Below are 11802 nucleotides of genomic sequence, written 5' to 3'. Positions count from 1 at the left end.
ATTTGCAAACCCCATCAGATAAATTCTTTCGGAAAGAATTTTGGAAAAATTTGAATATAATCAATTTTGTTCACCGGACCTAGTGACTTAGATCATGACTACTATAAAAAATAATCCATTAATATTCCATAAGGTTAATCCTTATCATCCACCTACTAATTATTATTGATAATTTCCCAAGAGACGCTCTCTAGCATAGAAAGGAAGAGATGTTGTTAAGTTATGTAATGTTATGCCATGTAAACATTTTGACTTGGTCAATTTATATTAAAAATAAAAATAAAAATAAAAATAAAAATAAAAAAAACAATAAGTAAAATTAAATTGATTTAAAATACTCAAGGCTTTGACAATCCATGGTTTTTCTAATCATATTCTTCTTTAATGTAGCCTATCTAAAGGTATTCTTCTCTAATGTAAGACATTCATTGTAATAAAAACATAAAAGCTAAAAATTATAATATGTGAAAAAGAGTATTGCACCAAATTTAGTTAATCAAAGCAAACCATAATCTTTGCCATAAACAACAAAACCCTAGCCAAGTTTCCTATCTTATTTGGCAAAGAAAAGCACTTATTAAAAGCGCATGAGACAACAACTTTGTAGCTCTAAGGATGCATGTATTCCATGTAAAACTCAGGAAGAAAAACCTTACTTTGTTACATAACCTTCAAAAATTAGGTTTTTTCAAGATGTTACCAGTTTGTATGTTATTCATTTTATTTTATATTTTTGGAATTTTATTCATAAGTATGAAGAGGAATCTGAAATTGTTTTTAGAATTATTTTTTGATTTTTGAAAGTTCCATTTTTCTCCAAATTTTATGATAAGTCCATGAGTCCACATAGAGATACCTTCGTCTAATCCAAATACAAGTACATAATATCCCAAAGTAAAAAAAAAAAATCATTCCGTAATAATATACAATATTATTTTAGCCATAATAGAAAAATATTTCTTACTAAAATTAAAAAATATTGCATTCAATCTTTAATCTTACACAAAAAGTTTTTACACATAATAAAAATACATCTACTAAAAATATAAAATTAAATCCATTTTCTCAATCTAAAGATGTGACACTAATTCTATCAAAATATAATATACCAATACAAAAATGAATCTACTAAAATTATAAACTCATTCTCCTATAGGAATAGAAAAAAAAAAATGACACTCATTCTCTCAAATTAAGGAGATCATTTAATTGCTTCTACTTGAGGAAAAGGAAACCCAATTTTGGTCACTTTCGATCCAAAAATATGTATCAGCCTTGCAATATTAAATAGCTTAACTCTATCCATAAAACTATTGGCTTATCTTATAGTGGGTGGTGTCTCTGCCGGCTTTGCAGATTCTTATGTTTGAGAATTTCCTTAAACCAATGGGAAAAGGCCTCATATATATTTCAATATTAAATAGCTTAACTCTATCCATAAAACTACTGGCTTATCTTATAGTGGGTGGTGTCTCTGTTGGCTTTGCAGATTCTTATGTATGTTTGAGGATTTCCTTAAACCAATGGGAAAAGGCCTCATATATCTTTTCAATATTAAATAGCTTAACTCTATCCATAAAACTATTGGCTTATTTTATAGTGGGTGGTGTCCCTGTTGGCTTTGTGAACGCAGATTCTCATGTTTGAGGATTTCCTTAAACCAATGGGAAAAGGCCTCATATATCTTTTCAAATTGTCCTTGGAATTCACATAATATAAACTGAATCCATAACCTCGAATATCAGATCCCTAGCTGGCATTATTTTTATAAAAAAAATACGAGAATATGGTCGTCCATATATGCAATTAAATTACAAAATGTGGACCTACGTCCTTATAGCTTCAAGCATTCTCATATGTGAAATTGATATAAATTATTTGTTCTAATAAAATATAAACAAGATTTAAGACTGAGAAGGTATGATGGCCCAGCCCAACGTGTGACGTGGCTACTTAACCCACGCTGTCACTCTACAGGTCTCTCGACTCTTTGGTGATGAATCTTGGTAGGTGAATTGTCACACCTTAATGTTTAATGTAATGTCAACCACCCGTATGATCGATTTGATTTCTATCTGTCTGTATTTATTACAAACCCTCCTTCCCGGTTGAGGGTGGCCACCTGCCGGTTCACCCGGTTCTTTCTCCTCCCGCCTTTTGTTAAACCCTACTCCTTGTGATTTCGGGTCATTTCACTTCCTCCCGTGCTCAGTCCAAGCTCTGTTCTGCGGTTTGGTTGATGGTTCTCCGTGTTCGATCCTGACTCTGCTCCACAATGGTTTCTATGGGCGATACGCCATACCCACGTCCTAAATACCACTCTGCTGCGACTCCTGGTGGCTTGCTGTATCTTCGGACTTCCTCTGCTTTGTTTATGAGTTTCTTGGCGCGCGTTACCTGGCTGGTCTTCACCTGTATATAATGGTAAGTCTTGTTTTATGGGCACTCTCTGTCACTGGTTTCTTCTAGTTCCGTTAATTAGTTGCGTTCACTGTACAGATTGACTGCAACTTAAGTGCTCGCGGCTGGCTGTGTTCATCCTCGCCTTTGAAGGTAATCTATGGTTCTTTGTTTTACACTGTCCCTGCTCCTATTGCAACTTCTCACGATTCTCGTTCCTTGTTCAGCTAGGGTTATCAGGTTCGGTTCCGCTGGTTTCCTTGTCAATTTGACGGTAAGTGCTGTGCGTTTCTTTCGGTTCACATCTTCATTTCTTTTTATACCAATCTTTCTTCGATTTGCCCAGCTTCCGTTCTAACCTTACTCTGTTTGTGTGCAGGTTGTCTTGGTGCTAGCTGTCGAGGGTTTGTCCACACTCAACCTCGGGTCCACTCGAACCTGGCTAATCTCGCAAACTGGTAGGGTTTTCTCCGACCTGAATATAACTGTAGGCCATGGAGGGTTTGATAGAGCACGGATTTATTTTGATTGTAATGTGTCGGCCGTGCCTATTCCGGCGTTCTGTGACCCTTATGTCTGTGTTCGAATGTAATAATTTATATGGCCGCTTCGCTGGAGGCGTTTGGTGTTTGACAAAGCTCAGAAAATTGTAGTTTGTGTTGTTTTATAATGCCCACAGTTATGTGGTGAACTGAATTAAATAAATCTCCCTTTCTGCACACGGTATTCGTGTTGTTTATAAAAGAAATGAAACAGTAGCTCGTTTTTGTTGGTACCTGATTGTCTTTGCAACAGCCGAAAAGGTTCTGTGCTTTTGTTCGCTGTAAACGCAAGTATGTAGCATTTCTTTTGTTGCTCCGATTCAAATGGGTGTCTGTAGAACTTCTTTCGTTATCTCGCTCCTATTACAGTTAGTGGTTATTCGTTCCAATCTAGTTCTTAGAACATATAGAAAGAATTTTGTACATGCATGTGAAAATATCAACAGTAGGTTATTTCGTTGGCAAAAATAATATAATTGTATTACAGAGGTCTTATTCTGCTGTCTGTTACTCTTGTGCTGGAGGGGTCTCTCCCTTTGTTCTATTCTTTTTCTGTTTTTAAATTACATGGAGAGTATAACTGCTTCCCCTATTTCAGTTGAACTGTTCAACCTGAATTCTATAACTGCCACCTAATTTCTTTAACAAAGAGTTAACTAAACACTATTCATCTCCTAAGCTAAAACAACTTGTAATTAAAAATGCTTTGAAATAAAATGAAACAAACAATAATTAAAAGAAAAAGACAACAACCAACTTAATGACCTGTCCACCCAAGCTCGTAGTCTTTGTCTTGTTTTTGTTCTTCTTCCGTGAGTCAGTCAACTGTCATTTGTCTCCTCGGAGTTGGATGCTCCTACATCAGGCTCCCGGGGTGGTAAAAAGTCATGGCTCTGTTCCATGAGGTCGTCGACAGAATAGCCTGCCTTCTGTAGCTGCGTTGCGTTAAGCCACGAACTGTCCTCTATCGGACGGTTCTTCGACTTGACCAAATACCGCAGATATTCCTTCCTGCGTGTGCACTTAGCTACCTGTGTGTCCAGAATCCCTTCGATCTCAAGGGGTGGTGCCATTGGCATCTGCCTCATCCATGAACTTTCCTCACAACTGGTGTCCCGCGGTGGCTCTGCTGCTATATTGCCTTCCGAATCAGTGACATAGGGAAACAGATCTGCCACATTAAAAATGGGAGAAATAGCAATCCCGGGTGGCAGCTGTAACTCATAGGTGTTCGCAGAAAATTTGCGAATGACTTTACAGGGACCAATCTTCTTGAATTTTAACTTGTTGTACTCCCGTTTTGGAAAACGTTCCTTATGTAAATACGCAAGGACTTCGTCCCCAACGTTGAACTGAACTTCCCGGCGCTTGGAATCTGCCCGCTGCTTATATTTTTGACTGCTGTCTTGTAATTTCAGCTTGACCTGCTCATGTAGATTACTCATTGCTTGAGCAAAATCTTCACCATCAGCACTTCATTTTTCGAGCTTTCCCAAATCCCGTAACTCATGCACGCCACGTGGATGCATGCCGTACAAAATCTGGAACGGACTGTAACCAGTGCTGCGGTTAGGTGAGTCATTGTATGCGAATTCTGCCTGAGCTAGTACACGGTCCCACGTCTGGGAATTCTCACTTGTTAAACTCCGAAGCAAGTTCCCCAAACTCCGGTTTACAACCTCCGTTTGGCCATCAGTCTGCGGGTGATAAGTGGAGCTGAACTGTAACTGAGTGTTCAACTTTTTCCACAGGGTTCGCCAAAAATGACTGGTGAATTTCACATCCCTGTCGGAGATGATGGACCTTGGAAGCCCATGTAGTCGAACAATCTCATTGAAAAATAGATGTGCTACATAAGTAGCATCGCTGGTCTTCCTACAAGGTACAAAGTGCGCCATATTTGAAAATCGATCTACCACAACCATTACCGAATCGAAACCCCGCTGTGTCTTAGGCAAACCCAAAACAAAATCTAAACTGACGGAGTCCCATGGTCGGTTCGGAATGGGTAATGGTAAGTACAAACCTGTATTCTGACTGTGGCCCTTTGCCAGTTGGAAAATCTTGCACCTACTCACGTACCTTTGTACATCTCGCTGTAATTTTGGCCAGAAATAAAAATGTCGTACCTGTGCTACCGTCTTATCTATACCGAAGTGTCCAGCCAAACCCCCGCTATGTTTCTCCTGAATAATGTTTTCCTGCATAGAGCAGTTGGGAATACACAGCTGTCCGCCCTTAAACAGCAATCCCTCCTGTAAATTATAATCCAACCACAGACTGATGTTCCTTAACAGAGGGTTTTGACAAGCCTCATAGGCTTCCTTAAAATTAGCATCTGTTTGGTACAGCTCTTTCAGGTGTTCAAAGCCTAAAACCTGCATCGTACCTTCCTGCAAGAGTAAAATCCTTCTACTCAGCGCATCTGCCACCTTGTTCGCTTGCCCACTGATATGTTTCAGTACAAACGTAAAATTATGTAAATACTCCACCCATGCGGCATGCTTATGGTTCAATTTATGTTGCTGCATAATGTACTGTAACGCAGAGTTATCTGTAAACAGAACAAACTCATTACCCAACAGATAGTGCCTCCAATGTTTTAACGCTTGGACAATTGCATAGAATTCCTTGTCATAGGTTGAGTATTTCTGTCTACTCTCGTTCAGCTTTTCACTGAAATATGCGATTGGTCTATCCTCCTGACTCAGTACTGCCCCTAAGCTGTATTACTGGCATCACAACGAACCTGAAAGGGTTTGTTGAAGTCAGGCAGCCTCAATATCGGCCTTTCAGTAATCTTCCTCTTCAAAATCTGGAAACCTCTTTCCGCTGCCTCAGTCCAGCGAAATGGCTGATTTGTCTTTTTGATCGTATCCAGCATAGGTGCGCAGATCACACTGAAATTCCTGATGAATTTCCTGTAGAAGCTCGCTAATCCGTGAAAACTGTGGACTTCAAATAAACTTCCCGGTGAAGGCCAGCTAACTATAGCTGCCACCTTTTCTGGGTCCATTTTCAATTCGTTTTCTGTAATTACAAAGCCCAGATACACTAACTCCCGCTGAAAAAAAGTACACTTTTTCAGATTGATCAGCAATTTATTCTGCTGCAACTTCCTCAACACATTGCGAACATGCCTGAAATGTTCTTCTTTAGTTTTACTAAAAATCAAGATGTCGTCCAAGTAAACTATCACAGATTTCCCAATAAACTCCTTCAGTACTTCATTCATCAAGCGCATGAACGTACTGGGAGCATTGCTCAAACCAAATGGCATCACCAGCCACTCATATAAGCCTTCGTTCGTCTTGAAAGCTGTCTTCCACTCATCTCCCTCTCGAATTCGAATCTGGTGATATCCACTCTTCAAGTCAATTTTCGAGAAATAAGCTGCCCCGCTCAGGCAATCCATCATATCGTTCATTCTTGGTAAGGGAAACCTGTACCTAACCGTAATTTTGTTTATGGCTCTGGAATCTGTGCACATTCGCCATTCGCCTCCCTTCTTTGGAGCCAGCACGGTTGGTACTGCACAGGGGCTCATGCTCTCTCGAATCAACCCTTTGTCTAACAACTCCTGGACCTGCTTCCTGATTTCTTCATGGTCCTTAGGACTCATTCGATAAGCTGCTTTGTTTGGCAGACTTGCCCCTGGTATAAAGTCAATGCAGTGACTAATACCTCTCCTGGGTGGTAGTTCATCTGGAAGGTCATCCACCACGATGTCCCCAAATTCCTGCAGCAGCTTTTGAACTTCTTCGGGCAAATCTGAAATCTGCGTATGTAGTACCACTGCCTTTGGTCTTCTTATGACAACAAAATTTACTTCATTGTCCTCAATCTGTTTTATAAATTCTTTTCCGCCCATCAACAATGCCTTCACTCCACTGGCTTCTGCTGTACTTTCCTCTTTGATGGGTACAAGTGTGTGCTTGATCCCATCTTTGACAAACTTATAACAATTGGTTTTCCCGTCATGAACTGCGCTCCTGTCAAACTGCCAGGGTCGTCCTAGCAAAATATGACAGACATCCATCGGCATAACATCGCAGATGATTTTGTCTTTGTATCTGCCTATCTGAAACTCCACCTCACACTGTTCATCCACCAACAGCTGGTGTCCCTTCTGCAGCCATGACACCTTATATGGAGTGGGATGTTTCAGCTTTTTCAAACCCAGTTTTTCCACCATCTCTACTGCTACCAAGTTGTCGGTACTTCCACTATCGATGATCAGCTTACAGCACTTACCCTGTGACTTGCAAACAGTCTGGAACAGAGCTTTTCGCTGATCAGGCTCTGCAACTTCTTTTGCTGGTTTTAACAGCACTTTATTCAATACCAAAGCTTCGCCTGTCTCTGGGGCGTTTTCCACTTCTTGAGGTGCTGTTTCAGCATCCTCTGGATGAGCAACATAAGCTCCTCTTCCACCTACAGGTTCACCTTCAGGACAGTCATATGACTTGTGTCTTAACTTATGGCAACGATAGCACTGGACAGTTCCCCTGCCCCGACCACTTCCTCGCCCTTGCTGAGCTGGTCGTCCTCCTCTAGTGCTATTGTCCCTCTCTGCCGTGCCAGCAGACTTAGAACTGCTGCCTTCTTCACTGGAACCTGCACTTCTACCTCTACCAAAAACCTTACATTTTCCCCTGCCAGTTCCACCTCCCCTCCTGGCGTTTTTCTTCCGGTTAATTTTCTCCTCTGCCTTCAGTGCAAACTGGTAGGCTTCATCCAACGTCCGGGGTGAAAGGATACCGATTTCATCCAGTATTTCCCCCCTCAAACCATTCACAAATCTGGTTGTTTTTTCTGGGGTATCTTCCACATACCCTGCCCGTAAATTCAACTTATAAAATTCCTCTGTAAATTCCTTAACAGTCATTCCTCTTTGTTTCAAGTTCTGTACCTGTCTATACAACATAATCTGATAATCTTTTGGCAGAAATTTTTCCTTCAGTTTGGCCTCCATTCGGGCCCACTTCTTTATAGGCTGTTTGTGTTGCCTCTTTCTCTCCGCCTGAACGCTGTCCCACCACAAGGACGCATGTCCTTTCAACTTTGTGGCGGCGAACTTCACCTGCTTGTCCTCACTGGTTTCCTCAAACTCAAAATATTTGTTCACTTCGCTTAACCAATCCAATAACACATCTGCAAACAGACTTCCGTCATAAGTGGATAGCTCATGCTTTGGCTTATGACTAGACAGCAAAACTGACTTTAATAACCGGAGTTCCGGTGTCACCCCTTCAACCTCATCTTCTGGTTCTGCCACATCCTCATCACTGTCATCTGCTGGGTTCCTTCTTCCCCCAGCTTCTACCACTGCTAATCTTTCTCGCAAAACGCGAATCTCCTCACGAAGTCCCTCTTCTGCTATTCTCCGGATCGCTCTTCCTCTTCCTCCTCTACCACCCTCCATTCTTCCTATTTGTCAACCAGCTCTGATACCACTTTTGATGGCCCAGCCCAACGTGTGACGTGGCTACTTAACCCACGCTGTCACTCTACAGGTCTCTCGACTCTTCGGTGATGAATCTTGGTAGGTGAACTGTCACACCTTAACGTTTAATGTAATGTCAACCACCCGTATGATCGATTTGATTTCTATCTGTCTGTATTTATTACAAACCCTCCTTCCCGGTTGAGGGTGGCCACCTGCCGGTTCACCCGGTCCTTTCTCCTCCCGCCTTTTGTTAAACCCTACTCCTTGTGCTTTCGGGTCATTTCACTTCCTCCCGTGCTCAGTCCAAGCTCTGTTCTGCGGTTTGGTTGATGGTTCTCCGGGTTCGATCCTGGCTCTGCTCCACGGTGGTTTCTATGGGCGATACGCCATACCCACGTCCTGAATACCACTCTGCTGCGACTCCTGGTGGCTTGCTGTATCTTCAGACTTCCTCTGCTTTGTTTATGAGTTTCTTGGCGCGCGTTACCTGGCTGGTCTTCACCTGTATATAATGGTAAGTCTTGTTTTATGGGCACTCTCTGTCACTGGTTTCTTCTAGTTCCGTTAATTAGTTGCGTTCACTGTACAGATTGACTGCAACTTAAGCGCTCGCGGCTAGCTGTGTTCATCCTCGCCTCTGAAGGTAATCTATGGTTCTTTGTTTTACACTGTCCCTGCTCCTATTGCAACTTCTCACGATTCTCATTCCTTGTTCAGCTAGGGTTATCAGGTTCAATTCCGCTGGTTTCCTTGTCAATTTGACGGTAAGTGCTGTGCGTTTCTTTCGGTTCACATCTTCATTTCTTTTTATACCAATCTTTCTTCGATTTGCCCAGCTTCCGTTCTAACCTTACTCTGTTTGTGTGCAGGTTGTCTTGGTGCTAGCTGTCGAGGGTTTGTCCACACTCAACCTCGGCTCCACTTGAACCTGGCTAATCTCGCAAACTGGTAGGGTTTGCTCCGACCTGAATATAACTGTAGGCCATGGAGGGTTTGATAGAGCACGGATTTATTTTGATTGTAATGTGTCGGCCGTGCCTATTCCGGCGTTCTGTGACCCTTATGTCTGTGTTTGAATGTAATAATTTATATGGCCGCTTCGCTGGAGGCGTTTGGTGTTTGACAAAGCTCAGAAAATTGTAGTTTGTGTTGTTTTATAATGCCCACAGTTATGTGGTGAATTGTATTAAATAAATCTCCCTTTCTGCACACGGTATTCGTGTTGTTTATAAAAGAAATGAAACAGTAGCTCGTTTTTGTTGGTACCTGATTGTCTTTGCAACAGCCGAAAAGGTTATGTGCTTTTGTTCGCTGTAAACGCAAGTCTGTAGCGCTTCTTTTGTTGCTCCGATTCAAATGGGTGTCTGTAGAACTTCTTTCGTTATCTCGCTCCTATTACAATTAGTGGTTATTCGTTCCAATCTAGTTCTTAGAACATATAGAAAGAATTTTGTACATGTATGTGAAAATATCAACAGTAGGTTATTTCGTTGGCAAAAATAATATAATTGTATTACAGAGGTCTTATTCTGTTGTTTGTTACTCTTGTGCTGGAGGGGTCTCTCCCTTTGTTCTATTCTTTTTCTGTTTTTAAATTACATGGAGAGTATAACTGCTTCCCCTATTTCAGTTGAACTGTTCAACCTGAATTCTATAACTGCCACCTAGTTTCTTTAACAAAGAGTTAACTAAACACTATTCATCTCCTAAGCTAAAACAACTTGTAATTAAAAATGCTCTGAAATAAAATGAAACAAACAATAATTAAAAGAAAAAGACAACAACCAACTTAATGACCTGTCTACCCAAGCTCGTAGTCTTTGTCTTGTTTTTGTTCTTCTTCCGTGAGTCAGTCAACTGTCATTTGTCTCCTCGCAGCTGGATGCTCCTGCATCAAGGTACCATCCAATCCTAAATTCAATCACTTTCTAAGTAGCATTTGATCGAGCAAGGTTTAAGATTGAGAAGATACCATCCTAAATTAAATCACTTTCTAAGTAGCCCTTGGAACGAGCAATGATTTAGAGCATGGCACCATCCAGTTTGTTGTAAGTTTTAGGCCTGTAGAACCTTTATGCTTCCCCTGCCTTTTGCTTTACGATGGGCAAGTAAACTGGAAGAAAAGCTTCATAAAACAAAAAATTGGGATTAAACAAAGACTGAATATCAAATAATTCAAGATTGAATTTCGGGGATGTGTTAATAAATGCCAATGATTGGTCAATTATAATACTTTTCTTTATTCTCTATATTTTCGATTATAGATATCTCGGGACCTGCTTGAATGTAGTGAGGGGAGGGGATATGCCACTATGCATTTTTTTTTTTTAATTATGGTTCTGAAAATTTTACTATACATGAAATAGTTGGTTCTGAAAATTTATGGAAAACTCAAAAGGTGAATATGATAAATTTCGAGATAATGTTTTCATAGTTTTTATGTTGAATTTGGAGTTGGTTTGTGATTTGTAAGAAGTAGTTGAGAGATTTTTTCAACTCTTATCTCTAAAATGAGAAGTAAATGGATTTAAATTAACTATATAATTATATTGTAATTGAATGCAAGTGTGTAACAAAGAATATAGTTTTACCGATATTTCTGAATACTATGTCTCCAATTTCAAATTATAAATTGGTATCATATCTTATATGGGCATGTTTCCCTCACAGGATGGGCATGTTTCCCTCAAAGGAGGGCCCAGGGAAATGTGGAGCTTGATAATTAGTTCACCCTTTGTAAATAAGTTAGGATAGAGGAATGATTGATTTTTTTGTGAGTATTCATTCCGTTGTAATTAAATTTGTGTGTTTATCGCTTTGTTGTGTGACAAAAGGTCATCCATTTGTGGAAGCCAATGCAAAGGTTCTAGATGTTTCAATTTTGACTTTTCATCACAAGATCCGATCCCATTATTCTCATAATCTAGGAGAGTTAATTCATTTCGCTCCTTCAGCAATCTCTAATATGGAATTCATCCCGTTGATTCCCGATCTCATCAATCCTAGTTACACTGTCGTCTGGATGCATCCTGAATCAAATGAGAGAAATTTGATTGGAGAAGTGAATTGCAGAGAAGGTCCTTTTCCTTAGTGGTTACACTCATTTGTTAGTAACGGGAAATTATGCGGTAATTCTGGAAACACCACTGGGGGAAGGTCATAGAAGTTATTGAGATCAAACCCACGTCTAAAAATTCTTCCCTCTGCTCTTGGATGACAACCCCACTGCGGGTGAGTCTTCTACAGAGGAAATAAGCGCCATGCACCTGTCGTGGAGGCTGAATCAAAATTGATCCAGCAACCATTAATCAATGTTGACCTATACGCCCACAAAAACAATCACAACGCATTATAGAAGCTATTAGAGTCAGATCCAAGATTAGTAAATTCTCAGGATTATGATAATGGGTC

General features: G+C 40.4%; 2 protein-coding genes across 2 annotated transcripts; one reads left to right on the top strand and one right to left on the bottom strand.

Annotated features, from left to right (window-relative positions):
* Positions 1–2223: 2223 nt before the first annotated feature.
* On the top strand, positions 2224–2999 carry LOC149171815 (uncharacterized). Its single transcript, XM_089427609.1, has 3 exons — positions 2224–2424; positions 2500–2674; positions 2780–2999. The coding sequence occupies exons 2-3, from the start codon at positions 2561–2563 to the stop codon at positions 2990–2992; spliced, it is 327 nt and encodes a 108-aa protein (XP_089283735.1). The 5' UTR covers positions 2224–2424; positions 2500–2560; the 3' UTR covers positions 2993–2999.
* Positions 3000–4417: 1418 nt separating this feature from the next.
* On the bottom strand, positions 4418–8367 carry LOC149171814 (uncharacterized). Its single transcript, XM_089426093.1, has 4 exons — positions 6899–8367; positions 6466–6748; positions 5676–6006; positions 4418–5496 (listed from the first exon to the last, which is right to left on the bottom strand). Exons 1-4 carry the CDS (start codon positions 8365–8367, stop codon positions 4418–4420), a joined length of 3162 nt encoding a protein of 1053 aa, XP_089282219.1.
* Positions 8368–11802: the final 3435 nt, after the last annotated feature.

Source organism: Pinus tabuliformis, chromosome 4_2 (assembly GCF_031772625.1).
Source record: "Pinus tabuliformis cultivar Carrire ecotype Pingquan chromosome 4_2, CPIR1, whole genome shotgun sequence".
In the NCBI taxonomy this organism is placed as follows: domain Eukaryota; kingdom Viridiplantae; phylum Streptophyta; class Pinopsida; order Pinales; family Pinaceae; genus Pinus; species Pinus tabuliformis.
Note: the sequence above shows the minus strand (reverse complement) of the source record. Positions and strands in the feature narration are given on the sequence as shown.

Excerpts from the sequence above, each read along its gene's own strand:
- LOC149171815 (XM_089427609.1), top strand. The coding sequence starts at position 2,561 with ATGGTTCTTTGTTTTACACTGTCCCTGCTCCTATTGCAACTTCTCACG. Across the intron at positions 2,675-2,779 it reads GTTTCCTTGTCAATTTGACG|GTTGTCTTGGTGCTAGCTGT; the intron begins GTAAGTGCTGTG and ends GTTTGTGTGCAG.
- LOC149171814 (XM_089426093.1), bottom strand. The coding sequence starts at position 8,367 with ATGGAGGGTGGTAGAGGAGGAAGAGGAAGAGCGATCCGGAGAATAGCA. Across the intron at positions 6,749-6,898 it reads GGGAAAACCAATTGTTATAA|ACCAAAGGCAGTGGTACTAC; the intron begins GTTTGTCAAAGA and ends TGTCATAAGAAG. Across the intron at positions 6,007-6,465 it reads GCCCCTGTGCAGTACCAACC|CGGGAGTTAGTGTATCTGGG; the intron begins GTGCTGGCTCCA and ends ACTTTTTTTCAG.